Source organism: Amphiura filiformis, chromosome 9 (genome assembly GCF_039555335.1).
Source record: "Amphiura filiformis chromosome 9, Afil_fr2py, whole genome shotgun sequence".
Lineage (NCBI taxonomy): Eukaryota > Metazoa > Echinodermata > Ophiuroidea > Amphilepidida > Amphiuridae > Amphiura > Amphiura filiformis.
The window spans coordinates 1,569,543-1,596,763 of NC_092636.1; the positions used below are offsets into that span (position 1 = coordinate 1,569,543).

Consider the following 27,221-nt stretch of genomic DNA (forward strand, 5'->3'; position numbering starts at 1 on the left):
TTTCAACATTCTTCCAAACGATCATAGATGACAGACTAGTTGTAGGCGCAGCATTCAGGTTAAGTGTTGTCACTTGAGCGACTTTTCAGGTAAAGACAAGCCGACTCGAATCACTGCACAATTAAAATGGAAATTTTTTGTAAATTCATGTCCGTAACCATAACACTGGCCATCACACTCACACATTGACTTGATATGACTCCGCTTCAAGTCCGGCAGATAAACAATTAGAGAATTGAATCTATCTTTTTCATTTAGTTCCATTTGGCTTTACCCATGCAATGACATCAGTTTTCTAATCTTGTTAACGCAAAACTATCCCGGCCTAGGATTTTAGTTTAGGTTAACAAGATAATTGTCGTCAGGTCATTATAATGCAAAAAGGTATATGCTTGTGACTATTTAAAAAAAAAAAAGGGTTATCAGTAACTATGAACTAACATGTTTCCACCATACCTGTAGAAATGATGCCTACTAACCTTTATTAGGGCTGATATCAAATTGATTGTACTCATCCCCGGAGTAGATACTATAGATCACATCTCTACCATGAGGGCTGACAGCCTGCACCTGCACCACAGCCGAATACATTGTGATATCCTCAGAGATGATGGCGCTGTAGTAATGCTCCTGGAATATCGGCATGGCTTTGTTGCGTACAATGATTGGTACATCCACGACAGCACTGTGCTTTGGTTTACCTGCAGAATAGAGGAGTTTAATTGAAATGTTTAATATGTAGCCTAAATCCATTTTTAAAAATCTCTTGAAATTAATTACTATTTTAAAAATATTTTTAATATGTATTTGTCAATATGTTGTCTAACCATATTGGGTAAGTTTAACAACTAGTTTGAAATCTGGTTCAAAATATTTATCAAAATATCAGCAACATAATTATATTGGTTGCAATAACGTTCAAGAATCTGCAAACTGATACTTTTAGTTATTTTAAAAACAGCCTTGATATTGGGTTTCAATAGACAAATGTTTACGCTATTGATAATCAATGAATTGAACCAAGAACCACTGTAGAACTGGCCCAGCTCCCTCCAACCACACCGTCAAAATTACAAGCGCACCCTGTGTGAGCATTGAGCACATCAGTGTAAAACCTACAGGCCAGCTAGGCTGGACACTACTGACTATTGATCTTTGACTGGTTGGGATTTTTGCCATGGTTTACTTACAACAAAGATGTACCAATTGAGCATTATTACCCTACCTCTATCACTAGCCTTGATCTGCAACGTAAAGTTCTTATTTTGTGCATTGTGACCCAGTACTTCTCTGACAGTGATGATACCAGTGCGACTGTTGATCTCAAAGAATCCATCGCCACCACCAACTAGGGTGTACTTCACATCACCATTGGAACCGGAATCACGGTCAATGGCTGTGACCTGGACAAGAAAATTTTTTGAAGCAATTAAATATTAGTTTGACATAGTATCTGTATTTTGTTGGACGAAACAAACAAAGGCAAATAATGTTACGGGTTAACATCTTTTAAAAATATGATACACATATAATTAGAAATTGCCAAATAAGATTTCTGCTCATTCATATTAATTGGTAATTAATATGTGCAAAATCTTTTCCAAAGTTCAGAAAAAATACATTTCTTAAACACTTTGTACACATTAAAAAAAAAAGTTATTTGAAACCCTCAGATTGTGTGATGATTGACTAGTCAGTAAACTCAATTTGAAACTGAGATCAAAATGAGTTACACTTGGATCTGTTGTATGTAGTTCTTAAATAAGATCAATCATATTTGTCCTGAGACTTTGTAAAATTTTGTTTTTAAACTCTTCCCATTTGACCAATTTCTTGAAAATTGAACCATTTTTCCTGAGATGACCTTGAGTGACTGTGTATGATGGAAAATCATTCCATATATGTATCACAGTGTTCCCAGTGAGATGCTCCGATTATCCTTCTCACTAAAATAAATAGCATAGAAAAATCTGAACAATAGACTTCAAACCAGCTCAAGTATAATTTAGTGGACACACACTCACCTGTCTGACGACTTCTCCGACATTTGCATCCACCTGGACGATGGCATTATACTGATGATGGACAAAGACTGGCACATTGTCGTTGATATCAAGTACGCTGACATGAACAACCACATGGGCAACTCTTGGAGGATCTTGGGTGTCCCGTACTTCGACGACCACATGATGAACAGCCTTCTCCTCACGGTCAAATGGAGTACCTGTGTTGCGTAAGATACCTGATGTTGGCTGGATTTCAAAGAGATCGTTTGGGTTTATAATGGAGTAATACAATGGTTCATTCAGGTTATTTCCAAGCACGGTCAAGAATGAAATGTCGCGAACTTCAGTGTCATTTTCTTGGATTGTAGCATAAGTTTCATTGGTTGCAAATCTCAGTCCAGATTCTGGTCGAGGTTCAACATGAATTAACACTTCGGAATTGCCGTGGTATAAGCCATCGGTGACGCGGACTGCCAGCCGGTATTCCTCTTCTAAGTCTTGATTTTTAGCGACTGAGATGACACCCGAGGCTTCATCCATCAAGAAGAACTTCTCAGTGTTGCCAGATGTAATGGTGTACTGAAGTTGGGATATACTGACAGTGTCTGGATCAACAGCATCCACCTTGATCACAGTAACACCTGCGTATGTGGGTAGCAACAGTTTGGTTTCAAATAGTGATGCAACAAATTCTGGTGGAGAGTCATTGATGTCAACAATGTGGATTCTAACAAACGCCGGTTGCAAAGCTCGTAGTTGTGGCACTCCGGAATCTTTCACCTGCACATGGAATTCAAACACCGGTATTTTTTCATGATCGAGGCTCATTTTTGTACGAATAGCACCGGTGTTGCCATCTATGGTGAAGTACTTCTGTGCATCTCTTTCAACAATTTCATAAACGAGTTGCGCATTGTGATCCGAATCGGCATCCACAGCGCTGATGACTAGCGGCGCATTTGTAACATCGCGAACTACGGTACTCAGAGGCGCCGCTTCTGTGATGCTGCCTTCAAATGCTGCCTTGGTGAAACGTGGCGGATTGTCATTTTCATCATGAACGTGTACGATGACATAAGTGTTTGCGCTAATTCCGACCATATTTATCGCTTGCACAGTCAAGTTATAATACATCAAATTTTCATAATCTAATGAAACCTTTGTTGTAACAATTCCTGTGTTAGCATTGATATCAAAGTGTCTCGCCTCGTTTCCGGCAATAATATCATAATACACCGATGATCTGCTTGAAGCGGCTACTTCGGAGACAAAATAATCAGCGGGTCTGTTTTCTGTTATCTCGGCTATGTACTGCTTCTCGGTGAATCTCGGAGGTGCATTATTTGAGAGTGTGACTGAGATGTTGACATAACAAGTGCTCTTCAGAGCTGGCTCCCCATGGTCCTCTGCTTGGATCAAAAGCAGATACATCGCATGTTCCTTCAGATCAAGCTCAGAGGTCACAGTGACAGATCCTAATATTGGATCAATGCTGAAGGCATCTTCATAGTTGCCTGTAAAATCATGCAAAAGTAAAGAAGATGATATTAGTTTTTGTAAAGAATGATAGATATTGTTTAAGGCATGCCAACCATGCAATACAAGCAATATGCTGGTAACCGCATTCTCATTTTTTAACAGTATAACAAAGTCAGTAAAACAACACGGTGAGGAGTAAAGTATGTTAAGTGAAAGTACCGAGTACTTTCAAACTGTGACTAACCAACATCAAGATGTTGTAAATCACCTCCTTTCTGCCGGAGCATCCAAAACATTATCATGTTGTTGTTACTTTTTATTATGCCATATAAAACAGGTAATGAACCATGCATCAAATGTTTGGATATTTGATAAATGCGCATTCTTGGACATTTTCATTTTTTTTTACTTGAAAATGAAAAGCCAATGGCAGTCCCAACACTGTAAACCCCTATTTGTTTGTTTGTTTGTTTGTTGGAATTCTGCCTTTTTTCAGGCTTCCTCTTTGCATGCGTTACCAAGACGTATCACGTAAGTGGATATTTTCCAATTATATTTTTCAACTAAGAACTCATTATTTCTTAGTCAGACAATGAGAAGATCTTGCATTCAAAATAGAATTACTGGTTGAAATCAAAAGCTTTCTTCACATACTTCATAATCAATATTATTTACATATTTGTCAAATTCTAATACATTTTGTCAGCATGGTATAACAATTAATATACCTTTCAATACTTCAATCTAAAATATTGACAACTCTTTTATCATTGTAGTATTTTGAACTCCCAGGAAAGGTGACCTGGGAAAAACATGATAAAAGACTTACCCCGCTAGGGCCAATTAAAATGTCTATAAAATGATAGATGCGCATATCAAAAAATGTGATAACATTCATTTTAGTAGATATAACCACATGTCATGTTGCAAAATGTAGATATTTATTATTAATTTAACACTTATATATCAAAAGCGGAAATCAATTCCCTTTACAAAGTGAACATCCCCATTCACTTCATAACATTCATAAAATATCATTTTGACAATTTTGTTTCATTTCACAAGTTTATATAAACCAATATTTCATTTTCAGAAGTTGAAATAAACTAACAAATAACTGAACTGAGAAGAATGCAAAAACAAATCATTAACTTCATCTTGTATTTTGAATGCATGATCCACCTTCTTAATTTTCGCAAGTTGCAAGATGATTAGAGAAACTGTCATTGGTGTTAATGGATGAGTCGTGAGTTACATCGCCAACGATTTCATGCATCATTAGCAAGTTGTCAAATCTGCAGTAACTTGCCAAAAAGATTAATGATCCACAGAAAAATGCTGCACTCAGGCAAGCATGCAGACGGGCACAAAATACAGGCAAAACCTTCTGCAGCAGAGGAGTGTATCTTGAATGTACGATGATCTAAGATGATTTGAGATCATTCTTTATGGTTTTTAATTTAGGGTTTGGAAGTTATGATTGAAGGGTCAGGGATAGTATGGCAGGGTTAGGATTGAAATAGGTTAGGATTGGATTCGGTCAAAACTTGTAGCAACTCGACTTGAATGATTCAACTCAACTTGAATGATTCAACTCAACTTGAATGATTCAACTCAACTTGAATGATTCAACTCAAGTTTAATGATTCAACTCAACTGAATACTTCAACTCAACTCAATACAACATACTTGAGTCTCTTTGATGTCTTGACTCACAGTCTAAAGGAGAGAATTAGGGTAAAACAGACATGAGGAATAAGGGATAAGAGTAAAGATAAGGGAAAGGGTAAATGTAAAGAAAGGGTTAGGGTTAGCGTAATGGTCAAAGAAATAGTTACAGTTCGGTTTAGTGGCGGTGACAGGATTTAATGCAATGGGTAGGGCTAAGTCCATACTGTTTCTAGTAGACTTACAGTGTTTCTAATGTAAATTCAAGATACACTTTTCTTGCTAGGCAAGCAGAAAATCTCATGTTTCTTACTTGTGTTGGATAAATATTAATCGCACCATGGGGGACATAAAATACTCATCAATCTCACTATCAGTTGCATAGCAAATAAATTTAAGTATTCATTTGCCATCGGTGTCTTTTTCAGACGACTTTGTGATTGCTGTTAGTGAAAGTAGGTTATAGATTAATTATTGATATCGTCAATTTTTGATATCGTCAACGGTCACCAGTAGTCGATACATATTGGTTAGTAATTATTGATATAGTCAATAGTCATTATTAGTTTATACATATTGGTTAATCATCAATATTAAACATAATATGGTTAATACTCAATATTTAGCAATACTAATTTGTTAACAAATTCTACATACTGCAAGCAGGAAGAGGTAAGCTTATAAATAAGTCAGGGAACGGGATAGGCTGGGTTTAATACAGTAAAGGTAGATAGTTATTACAACACAGTAAGCTCCCTGATTAATAATATATAATTTGAATAATAATAATTACAATTTGATCATTGTTAGTTGCTTAAATATCCCAGAATTCAGCAAGTATTGTCCACAGATGGCCATTATAAATATATGTCTGAAGAGGATAGCTATATATATATGAAATAGTTAATTTTGTGATAGCTATATATACGTATATATATGAAATAGTTAATTTTGTGAATGTTGAATTTTACCTCTTTTTTTAAGTAGTTCTGCAACTTTATTAGGAAAAAACAAAATATCTGTTTAAATTTCTTTCACAATTACAAATGTTTTAGAGAACTCTGGATAGAGACCAGTAAAGATGAGTTCAGAATTGAGAACAGAAAAAGAAAATCAAAAGAAACAGAATAATGCTGAATGATTTTTTTTTCTCTTAAAATTAATCCTATCATTTTGACCACAACCACATCATTTATTTATTTTTATACCCAATAATCTATGTTAATGTTGATGGAAGCCCTGTGATTTTGTTGTAATAGATGTTATTATTAATCAAAATGGATGTTATTTTATCAGGTAAAGCACAAGAATTGTATAGATAACTTGTTATGTCTGCTGTAACACTCAACCCTCATCAAAAATCTACTGAGGTCTTCATGGGAGCATTTCCTAATACCCTAACATGATAACCCCTTGTCATAATAGATCAGGACAGCTCATCCAAAGGTCATCAGGAACATCTGTACACATCATGATTTTTTAGGATTTGCATATTTTGACCAATGTAGACCCCCCCAATTGCACAAAAAGTGGATTTCACTCCCCTAAAAATGAACTTTGGGGCAGTTTTGAACAATTTAACATGAAAAGGTGTCCCCTTTGGAACCCTTGGACATTTTAACCTTTTTTGAAGAGTGGACTTTGGAGGGATTTTATTTGGGTCGGGGAGGGGGTGCAGGATCCTAAATTAAGAGAATTCAAGTATAACTACATCAGTGAGTTTCTAAAGAGCATTGCATGATACAGCTGAAATATCAAGGTAGTAAACAATTCTTATGGTTGTAAGTTTTTTCATTAGATGCTGACATTGCCATTTGGTACAATATTATAACAGTTAAACATGAGGATATGACATCAATTGAATGGTCATCTTTTGCTGTAACAAGGAAGATGGGTCACACTAATAACACCTGGAGAAATCTGGAATGATCATATTATTTTATCATGAACAGTCCAGATATTCCTCCTACTATTATTTAGCTGTTCAAATTTGCATTTAGGAGGTATGTTACCTTTAATCTTCCTTGGCAAATTTCCACAACTCTTGAATATAAGAGTACCAAGCATGTTTTGTGAAGACATCATGAGGGCAAACATTGCAACAATTCCCTACTTTCCTATCAGCACATAGTTCACTTATCTAGTTCTCATGATATTAACCTAACTCCAAAGAACACAAATTGAATGGTAGGAGAGATACATGTACTTGCCATTTTCACAAAATCTCATCAGGCCATTAACCAAATTTGAAAATCTGATCATCACAATTCAATGTACAAATCAGACCCATAGCCAGGATTTATTGGAGTTCCGACAGGCTCAAAAAAGGGCTAATAGTGAACCTTTTCATATTCGGATTGGCATTTTAGGGACTACAACTTTGGTACAAATCATCTCTCTAAATCTGCAGTTACTATAACACTGTAATAATTCATCTCATCACTCAGGGTTTTAAGCCAGATCCAACATAATTTTGACTGAATTCCCCCCCCCCCACCTTCCTCGTTACAAATCACTGTTTTTGAACCAAAATCTCCCAGATTTGTCACAAAAATTGATAAAAATATTAAATTTTTGAGAATTTTAAAATCGGAAAATAGGAAATTTTTTGGTTGCTTGTCCAGCCCTAACCCTTGTCCCCAGATGACTGCTGATATCTGTCCTCAAAATGTCCCCACCCCCTGTAAAATTCAGATAAAACCCTTTTCATTGCAGGCAGGAGCATTTCAAGTTTATCCCTTGTTACAGCAACAGATGACAAAGGTTAGCAAAAGTGCAACTAGCGATGTGGTAAAAGATGATTTACATGTAGTTTATTAGTGCTGAATTAGGACCATGTGCATTTCTAGCTAAAGCAAAAATACTAGGGAGATCAACAAAATCCTCCGCACATATGGAGATGTACAACATTGTTGAAATTGCTAGTGCTAGTATCAGGCAATACAGCCTTGAAGCGCTCCAATACGAAGTCATTGAGCTTTACTTATGAACCCATTTGGGTAAAGGTGAAATCAAATTCAACAACATCATCATATATTAGTTCCATCTAATAAAATATAAACTTTTGTCACTTCTGGTACATTTTTAATGAGAATAAGCACAGCAACATGCATCAAAAGAAATAAGTCCCCCTCTGCAGAAGGTTTGTTTTGTACCAACAAAACTAACTTTGAAATAATTATATGACTGTTTACTAAGTGCTGTGTGAAAATGAGAGATTTCCATGACTTCAGGGCTGAATGAGCCTAAATTGAAGACAAAAAGTGCCCTTTGTCACAAAGTAGGCCTATGCGTGTTAACTGTAATGGGACAAGAGAGAACTCTGCACCAAGGGGACTTTACATGACTTCAGGGCTGAATGAGAGCCTAAATTGAAGACAAAAATAGGCCTATGCGTTAACTGCAAGGCGTATTGGGACAAGGAATGGAACTGACCATCTTACAACTCACTGTGCTGAACTCTGCACCAAGGGGATTTGCATGGCTGAATGATCAAGAATCGATACACATACAGTAAATGTTCACTTGGTGAGGATTTTAAATCAATTAGTAACAAGCCATGAATCAACTTTTTGACAAATTGACTTTTGAAAAGTTTTTTTCATGATTTAGGCTCATTGTCTGAAGTCATGAAATCTCTCATTTTTTTAGTGGAATAATTATTTCAAAGATGTACAAAATGAAATGGATGACTTATTTCTTTTGAGGTGTTTATGTTATGCAGGGAGATGAATTTTGAATGAGATAAATATGAAATTGATGCTTTAATTTAAGTTTAATGATTTCATATCATATATTTTTAATGGAATCTATCAATGATGGACGGATGGATGACTGTATCAACGTAGACCCCCAAATTAATATCAATTATCACATCCAAAATAAATTTCACATTTAATATCAAGTTTACTGGACCAAAACTGGGTATTTGTACTACTACTCACTTTGATTTATTAACATTCCAAATATGACAATGACAAATGTAAAATTCAAGAGTGCATTTTAGATTTACATCCTATTTTCCCTTACCTTTCAGAGGGACTCATCCTGGATTGGATGTAATGCTTGGGAAAATGGTTCTCAATTTTATTTGCTTGCAAGCCACAGAAGGGCATATTTCAAAATCTGTGTTTGAGGGCCAAATACCTCTTGTCGTGCTATATTTACTGTACATTTCAGAGCTGATGTTCAAGGATCATAGTAGTTGCAATGAGACTGGGGTTGATGTTATATACCAAGAATGATCCGAGGATGTTCTTTGATGGACGGGCTTGGCCCGTAGCCTTCCTATTGAGAACCCTTGACTAAGGATATTAATTGAAATATAATAACAAAACCATTTCCTCCCCCCCCCCCTTTTTTTGGCTTGAAATGAAAAGCAATATTATGATGTTGTCATCAATATTTTGTGTGATGTGATGTTGAGGATGGGTGAAATGATACACTGATAACTAGGTTAATACAAACAACGACAAAATGTTTTGAAACAAAATGAAGTCTAGAATTCACACCTCTTGGTCGTCCTTGTTTCCGCACTGATGTAGGAGGAGGAGAATGAGTAATAAATCAAGAAGAAAGCAGGTAACAATGTAAGTATGCAAGAAAATTGAGAAAATTGAGATATGGTTTTTTTACTGTTATGAATTTTGTAAATGATACAATATGAAGTGTTTCTATAACAAAATCATTGAGTGGATCTATTCTTTGAACATTTTTTTTCAAATCTGTGTTTATAATTTCTATTATATCTAACTTGAATTTAATTGATACTACTATTGTCGACTTTGCTCTTTGTATATGGAATGACAACTATAAATAAACCAAACATATTTATGACTAGAAATGCAATTTTTCTGAAAAACCAAAGAGATTTGACTCAAAGAGAATCGACTCCTCCATGTTTACATATCACTCAATAGGCAAAATAGTGTACCTCCAGATTATTTCAGGGATTATTTTGTAAACTACCACATAAAGAACGTTTGTTTGCATTCTGTGTCTAATGCATTATGCCAAAGACACAAATTACACAAGTTTGTGAGAAATAAGAAAAACTTAATCACGACACAAATTACTGTTCGATTTTGGGCTTTGTTGATAAATACCATGAGGTACACTATTTGGCTCTTCATGCAAGACAAACCAATATTGTGGATTTACCAAATTATATTGTTACGTACGGGATGAAGTTTGAGTTAGTACTCTTTGGGTCTAAACTCTTTGGTTAAAACAGTTTTGAGCCTAACTTAACAAAGTGCTACTAATTTGTATATGAATACGGTATAGGCCTACATACAAATGAAAAACAGCTGCAGATAGCATGTTAACTTGCAAAAAGCTTTAACAATAAGAGCAACATTGTTTTCAAAATCAGAATAGGATAAATGTGACCATCCACAACGAACCCAGTGTAATATCTTAAGATTTTGAATTAGTCAAAATATCCAAAACAAGTTTTAAAATAATATATCACATGCCATAACTGCTTGAAAAATAGCTTATCAAAAATCCAAATTTGGTCTGAAAATTCCTTTGTTTTCTATTGATTTCTGTTTGGGTTGTTGGTCCATATTTCTAAATCTGTACTGACGACTTTACACTGGGTTCGTCGTGGATGGTAGACATATTTGTTGAAAAGAATGTGTGAATGTAGTGAAGTAGGTGAAGCATTGTGTAGTCTATGCACGTGTGTAGCTCGGCACTCTATCATTAATTTCTGTACCTGCGAAATACTCTACAAATTACAAGTGGTTATTTTTGTTTATTTTCGCTAGTTGGAGTCAGGGATCTGTTTACGAATTTGTGATTTTCGCAACTGCCCAATGCTGCCCTATGCAAAATTAAAATTTTTCGCAAAGTGTTAATTTCACGGTTGAAAATCCATTTGCGACATTCTCAAAAATCAAACCCTCTCAAAAATTACCACTTGTACAGTAGCTGAAAGCTAGGGCAAAGGGAAAAGTATTTTGTTTAAGTGTAAGGCAGAAGAGTAAAGGCAAATAAGAAAGCTCTGTAAAGCTTAGAGAGTAACTCTATAAAGACCCTAATAAATTCTACAATTTACAAGATAGGTTACTTTTATAAACTATGTTGGCTCGTTACCTACCTGACAAAATACTGTAGGTGACCTCTGCATTTATCCCTTCATCACGATCATATGCGTACACTTCCACTACTTGCGTGCCTACAGCAGCCGTCTCAAACACCTGTCCGCTGTAGCTTTCAGCGCTGAAAAGTGGCACATGATCATTGATATCTACGACATTGATGACGACCCTTGCGTGGGTCCTGTGTGTAACTAAGCCCTGATCTTTCACTTCAACATTAAGGATGTGTTGACTTTGAACCTCGTGGTCTACTGCTTCCCTCACACTGATCATCCCCGTCCAGAGATCAACTTCAAACTTGGAAGCGCTGGCACTGTCAGCAGTGCTGTATAGACGGTAGCTGAGTGAATCGTCGCCATCTGCATCCGTTGCTTTCACTTGGACCACCTTTGTGCCTATTTCCACATTTTCCCTTATTTCAACTGTATAAATCTCTTGCTCTAAGACAGGAACGTTATCATTGTAGTCTAAAACATCCACATGGAACTGAAACGTAATAAAAGCAGAACACATCTTACTTGTCAGTCACATATTTTATGTTAAATAATGTCCTGCAATAATGTTAACAATATTACAGTCATAATGGCAATTAACTGAGCACATGATTTTATTTCAAAGGACGGAATGTGGACAGAGCAAAAATACTAGATCAACCAATCAAAAGACATTATATGGAATACCAACCAATCACGAGTGAGATGGAACAGGGATATGGTTGGAATCACTTCCTTGCTACCGTATGTCACACTGTGTTTATTCATTTGCCATTCTAACTGTAATGTATGATAGACAAGAGTCTAAATAAAATCTGAAAGATGTTTACAAGTCACAGTGAGTGACCCATATAGGCGTGAATTATTCGTTTTTTGTTACTGCGCGAGTCAATAAAGTTTCAACTTACGCCAGCGTAAATTCACAAAAGCATGCGTCAGTCACACAATACGCAAAGGTGCTGCGCCTAACTGTGTGTACGCCATTCTATATGAATCCACAATGTTATGAGTCCCACCTATAAGCTGATCAGAGTATAGTTTTGTCACTACGTCGCAAGCCCACTAAGAGTAGGGCCAGACGCGAAGATAAACCCTGTATTTTTACATCATAAACTTTATCAAAATGACAATTTCTTAAATGGGTTCATATTTGGCCCTATGCACATATGCTCCCCCTTCTCCCCCCTAGTCAGCATGCCTAAAAGAGAACACTGAAAAAATATCACCCAGTAAACACAAATTCTACTCACAGTTGTTGATTCCACATTATGTCCATCAGACACAGCTATAGTGAGATCATACATGGGAGTAGTCTCTGCATCCAGTCTTCCAGCTAACAAGATGACACCATCAGAGGGACTCACTGAGAAAACATCGCCAATGTTGCCATCTGAAAAAGAATTATTAAAATCTGTTAGTATTTTTGACACATGACATTTTACTAGAAATCAGTACTCACCAGGGGTATATTTGAATTTGATCAGGGGCCATGCAGGACCAAATTCACTTCAAAGATGATAAATCTTGTTTTGCTATTGTATGTTTATTGCAGATGTGGCCCACAAACTGCATATATTAACAATCCTTGCTCTACATATTTCAGCCCCCAGTAATAGCCAATATGCACATTATTATAGAGGATTTGACTTATGCTAGGATCATCAATTTTCTTATCCGCAATATCACAAACAGATGGTTCTACGAAAAAAACAAAATCCTACTCATGCATCAAATTCAACTAACATCAATGTTTTTCATATATTGTAAACAAACATCGCTTTCACCGATACAATTTTAAATGTAGTGCAAAATTGCTGTGAAGGTTATTCAAAACAGGCATGAGAATGATCATCCATGAAAAGACCTGAAAAGTTTGAAAAAAAAAGCCTGTGAAATTAGGCTAAAAAGTCCAAAAACAGGCTGAAATTAAAATTGGCAAGAAAAAGCCTGAAAATTCTTATGTCTGTTTAATAAAAGATGATCTATGGCATAATTATCAAGAGATATCATACCACATAGTTGTTGAAATTACAATATTTGCAACAAAAATGTTACCACAGTATGGTCAAGATGAATTTGCACAAAATTACTATGTCTCGTTAGATTTGAAATGAATATGAACAACTGGAGGCCAGATCAAAACAACCCACTCAAACACTCACCCCGTGAGCAATAAGCAAAATGCCAGCTAATCTCCCATGATGCTTGGTATAACGAAGGGGTTTATAATTAATGCATACCCTGGCGCGTTGTGTGAATCATTTCACCTCTCTCACCCTTTGATAATCTTATTGCCTTGCACATTCATAATACTGCACTTAAAACAACCAAGATTCTTAATAAAATTTCAGCATCAAATTCAAGAACCGCTGACCCAAACCTGCTCATCTTTGCACTCATTTGAATGCATTTTTTCACACATTTCAAATATGGTCATGACAACGTAAAAAAGTGAACATTTTTGGAAAAAAGTTCCTAATTTTTTGATACCGTCGTCTGTATACGACACCTGTGTGTAGGGGGTTACTTGTATTCACTCACCTGTAATGGTGTACCACAGTGGATCATTGTCGTTGTCGACAGCAAACACGGAGGCTACAAAGTGACCTACTTTCATATTTTCTTCAACGACTGTGTCCCATGCATCAAGGAAGATAGGCGCGTTGGGTGAGGGAGCAACAGGCTCGGTGATGGTGATTAAGAGACGAGCTTGAGTGCGCTTTTGTAGTGGGCGTCCGTTGTCTTCTGCTTCCAACTAATTGAAGAAATTAGTGAACAGTAACAACATTTAAACATGCTCAAAATGTTTATTGATATTCTGTAAATGGATTACTGTAATTTCAGGCATACTCAAATAAATGATGAATCGCATTAAATAATTGCAAACATGCTCGCACAACTGAAAATTATGAAACTGATAATAAATTAATTTCATTTAACCAACATTGCATCAGTTAGATGATGTGCAATAATTATGTGTATGAAGGGAGGGCTGGTAATCATGTTTTCCTACACCTTTTTAGGGCATAATATTAAAACAGTGCCCAAAAATATGTGCAAAAACCACTCATCAACTTGCTAAAACATGCTTGCCCCCCCCCCACTGGTCTTTGTGGCCTATCAAAAAATCTTGTGTCCCTGATATAACAATTCACCCCCTGAGTGATCCACATAATTTTGCACCACCCCTTCATTTGATCCTAAATCTTCCTATATTAAAATGTGATTACTTCTCACATGTTTCGACATTTGTATTGGCAAATCTCACATAATGCTTGTCAACGGAGAGCAATAATAGCTCATTTCAGTTCAGTAAACCGTATATGTCCAGTCCAAGTAATCCACACAAAATATATCTTAATTGATTCAATATCACTTTTCAGTTGACCAAGTGCTATCTTTTAAATGGTCAAAAATGATCAGAAACAGTAGCCACTTGTTTGAAAGATGGTCTTCTATGTGTATGTCTGTATTTACTATTACTCACCGAAATTTCAAACAATTCACCAGCTTCCAGAGGTTTGTTTGCCGATATCACGCCCGTTGTTGGTGCCATCGTTAACTTGGTCCCAGTGTTGCCATCTCGGATATAGTAACTGATCTCCGCATTGATGCCAGAATCTTTGTCTGTGGCGAACACACGGAATACAGACTCGCGTTCTTCGCCGGCCTCACTACTGGCTGGGATATTGATACGGTAGAGGTTCTCTGTGAACTTTGGTGCATTGTCGTTCTCATCGTCAATTGTGATGATAACTTGGGCTGTTGAAGTTCGTCGTGGGATACCATTGTCTGTTATTGTAAGCTGTAAAGTATGAAGAAAAGCACAAAAGAAATATTTGTCAAAATTATAAAACCTATTTTTAAAATTAGATATATTTAAATACATACAAGAATAACAAATATTTGAATTTTACTTTAAAGCATACCCAGCCTTGTTTTGCACAATTCTATTTCCTTCAATATATCTCTTTTACAACATCAAATATAGAAATTCTATTGCATTACAGAAATACAATAGTAACATGGTATTTATAACATTAATATGTAATAAAATAGGGTTAAAATTTTTGAAATCGTATAATATTTTATGAACAGTATACTGTTCCGTCACCTCTCCTTGCCCTGTTCTAATGAGAGATAAGGCTAGACACAATCAGGGTGTTTCATCATGAACAACCGGAATTTTCCTCCCCAGGACCCCTGAGTATCAAGGTGACTATTAGTAGGGGGCCAGGCAGGTACCCACAAGAGGTCTTGGAACCCACAGGTGAATCACGTTGGTATGTGTGCTCACAGATTGTATGGCAGGATGTGTCAAGAAACCTGATCAATGGTAGGAAACCATAGTGGATAGTAAAGTTAGTGTTCTCTTGGAGATTGCAAGCTGAGATAAGAATGTATTACCAGATTACCAAGGACTAGTAGGATCACCTGCTTACAGGTAGAACCCATACCAGTAAGTCTATGCATATTATATCTCCACATGTCCCACCCACATTGAATGCAGAAGTGATACAGGGTAGAAACACAAAATTGGGACTACACCTGAAAATTTTTGCTCTGCTTTGTTCTAGTGCTCTATTGGGCTATTCCAGTTGAAATCCATACACCACCTATGGAAGACAATCTCAAAGTCTCAAACACAGGGAGTGTGAATTTCAAATGGGGTTACCTGAATGGGTGACTTCATTTGAAATAGGCCTATACACCCCTTGTTTTAGGACATCAAGGCTATGTCTTCCATAGGGGTGTATGGATTTCAACTGGAATAGACCATCGGGATATCTCAGATAGTACCAGACAGCACACTAGGCCAGTGCTACTTCACTAAGCTTCCAAAATGAACCATATTTATGCATACAAACAAACAACCAAGTAAACAAAAAGTCAAACAGAATTGAACAGTGACTAAGAATGACATGACATTACAGTTTTCATTTCTGCTAGATAAGGATATTATTTCTACAAATTGAAATGTACAGACTAGACATTGGAAGTATATAATCAGTGAGAATGAGACATCTGTAGGGAAAACAAAGAGAGGATTTATGGATTCAATCATGTTTCATCTGTCGCTTTCATCACCTTTAACAACGATGCAAGACGCCGTCTGCGTGGTTTACACGGCGAGGGCAGCTTTAGCTGCCCGAGCGAGAAATATTTGAATGTTTAACGCAATGCAGTGTCTTGGACGGGAAGTTGTTAAACGGTAATGAACAACGTGAAGTCTCTGATTTTGAACTTTCAACTAAGGAAAAAAAGAAGCTAAAGATCTATAATTCACATGATTATTTCATGAGGAATGTCAGTTAATCATTTTTCAGACAAAAACTATCATGATTTTTCTGCTAAAATCAGCAATAAAACTGGGATAAAACTACAGAATAAATTTGCAATGTTTAATCGCTAAAATACTGAATTTAATTATTAAAGCTTGCAGTACAAAGCATCAACAGGTTCCAAACATTAATACAATTGCACGTGCATTAAAGTAACAATAGTATTGCTGCGTCAAAGAAGATCGCTATAGTAAAAGTGTGGATTCATCACGGATTAACAACGGTTGGCTCCTGTACAAAGGTATAGGAGGAGTTGTTGAATATATGGTTTCACAAGGGCCATTGTATTGGTACTATATCTGTCAAGCTTTCATCAGGTCTAGCTATGGAACAATAGAACATGAACCTCAAATATTATCACACACTCAAGTTGTTTTACATAAATATTTGAATGTTTAAAACAATGCAATAGTGTCTTGGTAGGGGGACTAAAGGAAATTTTCCATTAGTCTCTCATTTTGAACATAGACCTATATAGGAAAAGCAATAGAGGTCAGTGTACTATAATATTGGATGAAATGTCTCACTATCTTGAGGGAAAAAATGCACTATGTTCAGTTTTTGTACATAACACACATATCAAACCTGTAAGACCGCAGCACACATCTAATTCTTATACATATCAGTTTGTTATATATTTCGATTTTAAATCCTAACATCATGTGTGTTTGAAATTCAAGTCTCAGCAAGTACAAAGCAATCAACTATAATAAGTCATTCTTAATACAATTGCAATCTTCAATAAAGATAGAACAATAATATTGCAAGCTTCAAAGAAGATCTCTATTGCAAGGTCCATTTTAATAAGCATACATTTTACTCATTTACTCCATCCATTTTGACGAGGTCAACTTTCCATTATTACCACTGCTGTTGAAAATGACCTAAATGACCTGAAAAACACCCGCTTTATTCATCATCAAAGCCATTTCAAAGCCCTTAATTTCATACTTTTAAGTTAAAAATTGTATTATTCCAATATCAGTTTTGTTTTAACCATGCTAACTGCTGTAACCAAATCATGATATTTAATTTCTGTAAACTGTTAACTTCTACCAAAAAAATTACAAAATAATGGTTACTTTTGCATTAAAACATACTGGCTTACTATCAAAACACTCAAAATAAGTACAAATTTTGATTTTAATACTAAGGGTTAATAAACACTTTGCGGACGCCCTTGACACTACGCCTAAGGATGTGTGTAAGTAGCTTTTACAGGGACCAATGTGTAAGCATTAATAAACTCCAAGGCTGAGAAATCGCAATCCAGTCCTTCTTTTCGCCTCAAGTGGCAAACCAAACTCAGATTCTATTGCCGATACTGATACCAATCATAAGCTACCGTTGTTTAAGCTTAAATTAGCAACATACATCAATACAGAGTTCCATGATGACTGTAAAGCTATTGGGAGAGGAACATTCCATTTTCCATCTGGAGGGATGATATTTGTTGCTTTCTCCCTAATATTCACTGATAACACAATATAAATTTACCTCCACTCGGTTTACACTTTTCAAATCTTATTTGAATCCGAGATTTTCACCATGGTGTTTATGCATAATAACGAAGGTGATGCACAGATAAAATTTGGTTAAGGGTCTGAAATTGGATTCGTACAAATTGATTGACCTCAAACCGATAGTAAGTAGGCGGCAGGGTAGGGTTGCCAAACCAGTGATTAAATAGCCTAATTGGGGGACCTTTCAAAGATTTCCTGCAACTTTTAACAATTTTCCTCTTAGAACCAATGGGGAACCAAATTTGGTGGCTTGTCAACATTAGCACCTACCACTTTCGGTAATTTTATGTCCTACAGAAACCACTGATTAAGAACAAACTTGGCTGACTTTTTGATGATTTGACCATCGATTTGGGCTGCAATTTTGGCAACCCTGACGCAGTGTAGGTGGGTGATCAAAAGACTCAAGGTGGAATAAAGAAGAGAGGGAATTGAATCTCTGTAAAACAGCACCCCGGTGGTTTTACTTCAACAAGATTAGCACTACTTGTTAGAGGTTGATGAACACTATCTCCTTTCATTGTTTTAGCTGCAGTGATTTGATAGTACAGTTACCTAAGACATGGTATTTTTTGTAAAGGCTGCAACTAAAGAGAAGCAAGTGACGAGCAACTAAAGCGTCACCTTTGTTAGAATAGATTGCTAGTATCATTGGTAATGGTATGTGCATAATGCAAACACACCTACCAATGGAACAGACATGATGCCTCTTACCTTCATGAAGGCTTTGCATATTCAAGAACTATCCTCATTCTAACAGGTGTCTGTGTGGTGGGGGGGGGGTGCATGGATGTATTTACCACCCTACTACCCTTAATGCTACACTGTACATGTTTTGCTTCCAAAAACAATATACGTTTTTGTCCTCTGACATGTAGTAAACCAATACATACACACACATATACCGAATGACATTAATGCACAGTGCATTTTTAATAAGCATAAAGTAAGCTTTCCTGCCCATAAAAAATTCAAAACCTGCAATGTCATCTATCAATTAGTTCATACTTTAATATTATACCAAACCAATACAATAAAATCAAAATCTAAGCTTTTAAAGCTGTTTTGAAATGAGTTACTTATAACTTGCTGGCTCCATTGCCAATCTCTCACTACACAAATTTTGTGCATTCAGCCCAGATCTGATCTTATATGGACACAAGAAATTATATGCATTTTTTATGTATAACAGAAATAAAGATTTGATTGACTGATTGGTTGATTGGTAAAGAATCAAGCTTACAATGCGCATATTTCTAGATATATCAACCTGCCCAATTCTTATTGAATTAGTGTGATAAGCTTTTGTTTGCCAAATGATTCATCTTCATTACAAGTACACACAACATCAATTTCTAACTGTGTTATAGATGGTCATAACTGTCTTTACAAACCAACACACCAGAGCTCAGCACTATGATGTACTTTGACCGCACTTCTCAGAATGTGCTTGTTCAGCAACACTTCTCAGAATGTGATTGTTCACAATTTAACGATCAAGAATTTGACGTTATGTACACAAAAATCTATCTTAATTAAGCTTGACTTATGTGTACGTATGCAGGCAATTGCACTCCTGACAAATAACCTGTACATACCAATATATCGCTCATAAAAATGTGGGGCAGTCACAGAGCAGTTAATATTTCATTCCAACCGACCACTGCTTTCGCTGCAATTTGGTTGAACGACCGATATTTAATGTGAAAACTTGACAGCTCTACATAACATCATCAACGGACAAAAAAATTTGTACCCTACATGGCTGTTTATTAAACCCAGAAGTGTGTGATGGCCTCTTTGGCGGGGGACTGAAATTTGGTGCGTTATTAGTACGTACTGCACTGTGCATACGATATGCGCATCAGTGTCTCTAGCTTTTGCATTCTTTTGCATGCGACAATGTGTCTCCTTCATGCAAGTATGACGGGGAATATTTAGTTACATTCTGATCAGAGGAATAAGATAGAAATGCTTGTCAAGTTTGATTTTAGTCACATTTTGACTTTTTCATATTTCACTATCTATAGACTAGCCTGCCTTTTAAACTGAAAACATTTCACATGATATCAGCTGCTCTCATTTTTCCGCTTCATCTCCCACGCTTTCCCTCTTTCTTTCTATCCCTCTCTCTTGCCTTTCCTCCCCTTTCTCCCTCATTTAATTTCTCCCCCATTTGAAAACAACTTGCTGCTAATTCTACCCTATAGCTACCTTTTATCTTTCTACTAGACACAAGTTTGTTTGGCAATCCAAATAATTGACTTCTATCAGCACGTCTCTTCTCTTCACTCCAGCTCTCGCTCCTTTTTTCCAAACCTCATTCATTCATTCATTCACTTACTCACAATTCGTAAATGAATTTCCCCCATTTCCATTTCATTTGCTTCTTCCTCTATGTCCCTAATGAGTTAACAAACTACCAAAAACCATTTCAAATTCACCTTTTCTCATCTCATTACTCCCTCTCATGTACCCAGTGAGTTAATCAACCAAAAATCTACGAGAGAGTTCCTCTCAATCTCTCTCATTCCCCTCGTTTCCACCAGAAGTTGCATGCTTGCCTACTATAGTTGGTCCCAAGTGAATTCACCTGTCATCGATGTTACAAATCCACCCGATCTCATCAATTACTACTCATCATTCATTCTAAACACCTGACTATCCCTCATCTCCGTTCCATCAGCGATCAAGCGGCTCGATGTTTCCCGTCTTCGGTTGCAATTAAAACGCACACGTAAAAATCCGCAATTCCTGTGGACTTCTCGCACTAAATTCAACCATGTACAGCCCGCCGCATCATGGACCCAAAGGGTTTGATCTTTATCCTCCAACTTGCCTACAACGAAATTATAAGATGGGGAACCAGGTACATATAGACAGACTCTGAACAGTCATCTTGGCTTCTTTCTGACACCATCCACGACCTTTGCAAGTTGATTTTCAAAGCCTGCTTGTATGCAAAAGCATGCGTAGGGAACAGTGAGTACTCGTTGTCATCATCGTCAATTTCTGAAGCAATATTCATGACGCTGGGATTAACTATCACATAGCCAATTTACTTCTGCTGGATAGAATGATATCCCTAGAGTTTGACAACTAGATTCTCATAATATTGCTTTATGATTTGATATTTTCCTGCCTATTAAGACCTCATTATTACCGCTTCCTTCTCTTGTAAGGATATTGATTTTTCTTGCATTCCCTACCTAGACTTGCGTTAGCTTGGTTTCAAGCATAACAGAACATTCATAAGAATTACTGTGCGCCAATTTCAAGATAGGTGTATAAATTTCAATTTATTGAAAGTGAAAAATACCAGGGAAAACAGACAGTTTTGCTACATATAGTTGAAATTTGTGTCACAAAAAATGGACCAAATTTACACCAACATATAAATTCAACAATTTCAGCTCCTTACAATGTCAAAAAAAATTCCTGATATTTTATTTTTCAATTATTTGATTTATTTTAATGTGCATCTTGTTCAATTTATTGCACAGGGGGCACCTTCCCACCCTCTTCTAGCTGGCTACATCCCTGGATTATTGCACAGGGGGCACATATCTGTGTTCCCACCCTCTTTCTAGCTGGCTGGGTCCCTGGATTTATCTCCCGATTTATTATTCATGTCAAATAATATTCTACTTTATCCTATAAATTCCACATAAATCAAACTTTGTCATTTTGTTCATTCTGCTCTATAAAGTATGCAACAGACAGTATAAAATGATTTATAGTTATTATGTGTTAGAAATCATCCCTATTATCATTAAACTGAATTTGATAGCTTTTTTATGTATAGGAATTTATTTTACTTCAAATTTTTATATGCTTTATGATATGTACATCTGTAAACAATAACGTATCGGCCTACATGATAAAGTTTAAACAACTGAACTGTGGATTTCCGGGGTGGATTTCAAGTCCATGTACATATTGAAACATTGGGTAAAGATATTACATGTGTAGGTTAAATGTCAAATGTCATCATCTTAGGCAACATTATAAATGTAAATAATTCTGTGATTGCTTTAGGTTACTGTAAAAGCTGTATTTTTTGTGTGTGTAATTTTTCACGCTTTGCTGATTTTGATCTGCTTTGTTTGTTCTTAAAATCACATTTTTGAGTTTCCATATGCAGACCTATGTATTAAAGAACACATTTGTGCGTAATTATTTTTGCAAGTAGCGGTGTTGAGGACGAAAAGCGATAAAATTAAGGTTCCGCAAAAATGTCCACTTTTGTACATGTAATGTACAAGTTGGTGCCAAATGTCACAATTAATCCCTACAGCAAGTGCTGGCATTCAAGTTCTGCTTCAAGAGTTTCATTGCTGCAATAACATTTCTACTGCAAACATTACAACATGCTATGTGATTCTACCTCTACTCTATACTGTGGAAGCATCTAATTTCTCCCTGATGAAGATCCCACTGAGGTCTATAGTTGCTCCATAAGGCAATCCGCATGCATTACATAAAGTGATTATTGTGAAAACCCATGGTAACTGATTGTAGGTAATTGTAGGTATAACTTAGTTAGCTATGTTCAAAGGTTCACATAGTGTACTGCGCATCAATAATTGCCTGCTTTATCAAATCATGTTCAGAAAACCATTCAACTCGTAATGTTGATCATACTGTGCACAACTGTAGCAGCTTTTATTGCAAATGTTTGATGTGAAATGTTATAGCCTTATAGGATAGTTCCCAAAAATTGAAATAAGAGGTGGTAAGTGAGTTGAGTGATTTGGTCCCAACCTTTACTCCCTCAAAAAGTAGCAGTGTCAAGACAGAAAAGTCACTTTCATCTTCTCCAGTGAAAAGTAATAAATGTCATCGGGAATCGAAATAGCAGCAATTTTCTAAAACAAATTGCTCCTGGTTTCCACTTATTTCAAGGCTTGAAGTTCCCTTCCTATATTTACAGTTTACAAAATCTTTCAGTTTCACACCATTAATAATTATATTATTGACTAAATCGTTTTTGCACATTTTATACGGAAGACTGGACCATATCATCACTGACTGCAACTGCACATAAAGGTTACTGATGTATTTTACAGTCATTATTGAAGTACTAAGGCCCATTCTTCAATAGGTGCCTTATAGACATTTGACAGTTTCTGCATTCTATATACCTTACCCTCTCCAGATGTAGCAGTGTCAAGACACAAAAGTCACTTTCATCAATGATCTGAGATGTAAAATGTCAATGAAATAGTAGGGTGGACTCAATTATCGGACAAAAGCAAGCTCAATTTTTAAAAAAATTGAAGAATATTTTCCAACTATTGAACATTGATGACCAAAGACAGCCCTAAATGTAAATATAAAATTTGAATTGATGAGAAAAGCCATTATAGATATATGGATTGAAAAACATTTGCATCTTGCCTGTTATCTTCAGAAGTTATCCTGGTTCTTGTAGTTTCAGGAACCAAAAAATAAGGTGCATCTATTTTCAACTCAACCAAAATGCAGTTAAGTTTGTTCCATTCTTCATGATTTCAAGGTTATATTTGGGCATTGTCTGATACTTTACGGTGGTTTCCCCACAAAATCTTTCAGTTCAAGGTTCACACCATTAATAATTATATTATTGACTAAATCATGTTTAAATAAGAAACCAAAATAACCATCCAATTTTATACGGATCACACTTTAACATATATGCCCTAACATTCCAAACATGTGGACCATACCAGCGATCATCACTGGCACAAAGCAACTGTTTACATCAAGAGGTGGTAATTGGGCATACTGATTTTATTCAATTACAGACATTATTGAGTGGGTTAGTACGGTATGTCAGAGGCCCATTCTTCAACTAGTTTTACCTAATATAGACAGTTTTGTACAATTTGAAAAGCTCAAGCATTCTAAATTTGTGCACCTCATAAGTAACATGTTTTTAATTAAAGAGGCAGCTCATTTCAGCCTATCTTGAAATTATAACGGTAGCTGCAAGGCAGCCATTTAAATGCAGAAGATCCGTTCTTTCATTTTGCGATATAAATTCATGTTGACTTGAGGATGGTATTCAAATGTCGATAACTGGCATGAAATTGGTATCTATCTATGAAGTTCTACATAACTAGGATGTGTCATTTTCCAAGCAAAGAGACTACACAACACGTAGACCCAAAGATTTGAGAGAATGGACTCAGTTTTACCCCTTGCATATCCCTACATAGTAAATCCACCAGCTTGGAATATCATGCATGGGGACCAAATAATGTACCTCGAGCATTAATTGGCAAAGCCCAAAATCAAACTATAATTTGAGCGTTACAGATGTTTGGGCATGTAGCACTAGGTGAGCATAGATGCAAAACGCAAGACATGTATATAATAACCCAACGTTTACTAGAAGCGCATGGAGAAATAAACCAGAGGTGCACGATTTTGTACAATATTTAACTCCGGGGGAAAAAAAAAAGAAAATTCAGTTCTGCAAATACACCATTTAAGACACTCACTGTATTGTGTAATCATGGATGCAAACAAGCACTGACAATATTTCCTGAAACTGCTTTAACATTTCCTGAAAATTAGTATTTCCCTATTGATTTTGTACAGGGAAGATCCAAACAAATTTCCCGAAATCAGGAAATTTCCTGAAAATATACATCCCTGTGTGTTAAAAGCCAAATCCAAACCATCATCAATCCAACCAATAAATTCACATTGGTATTAATCTAACGAGAAGTAACATCTTGACTTGTTCACGACAACATCCTCCTCAAATATCAAATATTGAGCAACATATTCTGAACCAGGCGTTTTGTATTCACTTCATCAATAGACATGCTTATTAACAACTATGTCAAATCTCATTCTGATGCGATGACACAATTTTCAGTATAACTAAATTTAATATTCGCTACTGGACATAAAAATAAATGTAGAACACAAAGTGAGCAAATCTAATTTATGAAATTCAGTAAGATGCCCATTTACGTTGACATGGAATTTAACACCTATGTAACAGAAATGCAATTTTCTTGGTTGAGCACAAAACGCTGGTCTTATATCAGGTTTTTTTCAGCTCAACAAAAAAAGTCGCACATTGCTAACACTGCATCCGCCTAACCTAATTCAACTGGGAGTTTAACAGGATCCTTCCCCTGTGTCAAATGCAGTGTTGTGTGTTGGAGCTCGCGGCATGACTTCTGATGGATTCAATGTTGGCATAGCTAGACATTTCAATCTTTACCGAACTTTATACGTTATTTTCAAAGGACCGACTTCTGTCAAGTAACTGAACAGAGATATATATGTCTTTCTACATAATAATCTAACCAAATTTGAGCTGATTTTACAATAATATAACATGAAATGATTTAAAATGATTACAAAAATGAACAAACAATATACTGACTGTCTTTTGATAAACTGATATTTCACCTGGGAAATCACCCCTGTAATAAAAGTTGAACTGAATTTAAAACAAATTGAAACATTGAAAATGATCACAATATCTGTGATATGAGCAAGCAAGAGATGACTGCTAATGCTATGACATCAATTCATGTTGGCTGAGAGTCAACGCCTTTTTCACAAGAAGTCATCTAACTTTATACTGACATAGCCCAAAGCCATATCTACATAATTGGGTCAGATATTTCAACTTCGTTACATGGCCACACTATACTGTATGTGTGACAATAGCATTACATATAAATGTACATCTCTTTGACCAGCACTAATTGACTCCTAATGAATTGAATGAGATCTTTGTTTATAACAAACAAACCATCAAACAAAAACAAATTTCACTCTAGTCACCATATCCATTGACATGACTTGGGCCCCATCTTTGCAAGCTGTTTGAATGTCAATCTCCTGCCATAATTCCTCAGACAATAACACTTTCCATCACTTTGATGCCTCTTCTTCATCTCTTCCTACACTACATCTTCATTAGATAACAATTCCTATTCAACCTTCAGCAGGTGTTGACTTATTGTCATACATTATATCAGTTCTTTTTATGGAAACACAGTGACCTGTCAGTTATCTAAAGAGACAATGGCCTAACACCCACAAGAGAGTTTCCCCTCAACAATGAAAACTGACTGATATTTTTCTTTCCAAAGTTGTTTTTCTATTGAATTATGTACAGATATTCAATCTGTACTTGCTACATATACACTGAATTTAAGACTCAAGCCTGGTCGTTGCAACTTTAACTTTGGTGGAAAATCCTGGGGGTCTTTGCAGCAGGGTTCTAGTCTTGTTTTTGTGTCGAGTATTTACCGGAGGGTGTAAAGAGATCTTACATCAAAGCTACTACCTGAGAGAAGTCACTTGACACCACTGGGGGAAGATAGTGCCACTAACCAAATTCTTGATTGAAGAAAATCATCTCCGAATAACAGCTATGCCTACTATGACAGTCTCTAGTAATATTGGTATAATTTTGTCAGTAAATTGAGCACTTTGAGAAAGACACTGTAACTTAATTTGCTTGCATATTTCATGCCAATTAGCTTATGATTAAATTTGATGAAATGGTTGATGGATGCAACTCCCCTCTTTTTCCCACAGCTTCAAAGAAGACAGTACTTCTCTGTGCTTGTTATGGTCAATTATTTTATGAATTCAATGAAGTTTAACAGTGACCTATAAAATACAGGTGCTGATGACATTAAATCGGCCATTCAATGTTGAATCAAAATATGTAACAGCAAGTTTAAGGTAAGCACTGACATAAATGACTGAAATTGCATCAACATTGCCTGAAAATGTGTGTTTCCCTATACTTTTGTACTGGGAAGATCCAAGCAAAATGCCTGAAACTGCTTCAACATTACCCGAAAATGTGTATTTCCCTATACTTTTTGTACTGGGAAGATCCAAGCAAAATGCTGAAACTGACATACCCGAAAAATGTATTTCCCTATACTTTTGCATCAACAAAATTGAAACTGCTTCAACATTGAAAATGTGTGTTTCCCTATACTTTTGTACTGGGAAGATCCAAGCAAAATGCCTGAAACTGCTTCAACATTACCCGAAAATGTGTATTTCCCTATACTTTTGTACTGGGAAGATCCAAGCAAAATGCCTGAAACTGCTTCAACATTACCCGAAA

General features: G+C 36.1%; 1 protein-coding gene across 1 annotated transcript in view; it reads right to left on the reverse strand.

The window, feature by feature from the left end:
• The window catches only part of LOC140160502 (protocadherin Fat 1-like), a 159,348-nt gene that overhangs the window by 30,067 nt on the left and 102,060 nt on the right, over window positions 1-27,221 (reverse strand). Inside the window, 9 exon segments of the mRNA XM_072183735.1 lie at window positions 480-701; window positions 1,226-1,403; window positions 2,025-3,520; window positions 6,125-6,148; window positions 9,665-9,688; window positions 11,260-11,746; window positions 12,504-12,643; window positions 13,795-14,008; window positions 14,741-15,058. Coding sequence (XP_072039836.1) covers window positions 480-701; window positions 1,226-1,403; window positions 2,025-3,520; window positions 6,125-6,148; window positions 9,665-9,688; window positions 11,260-11,746; window positions 12,504-12,643; window positions 13,795-14,008; window positions 14,741-15,058 — 3,103 coding nt within the window.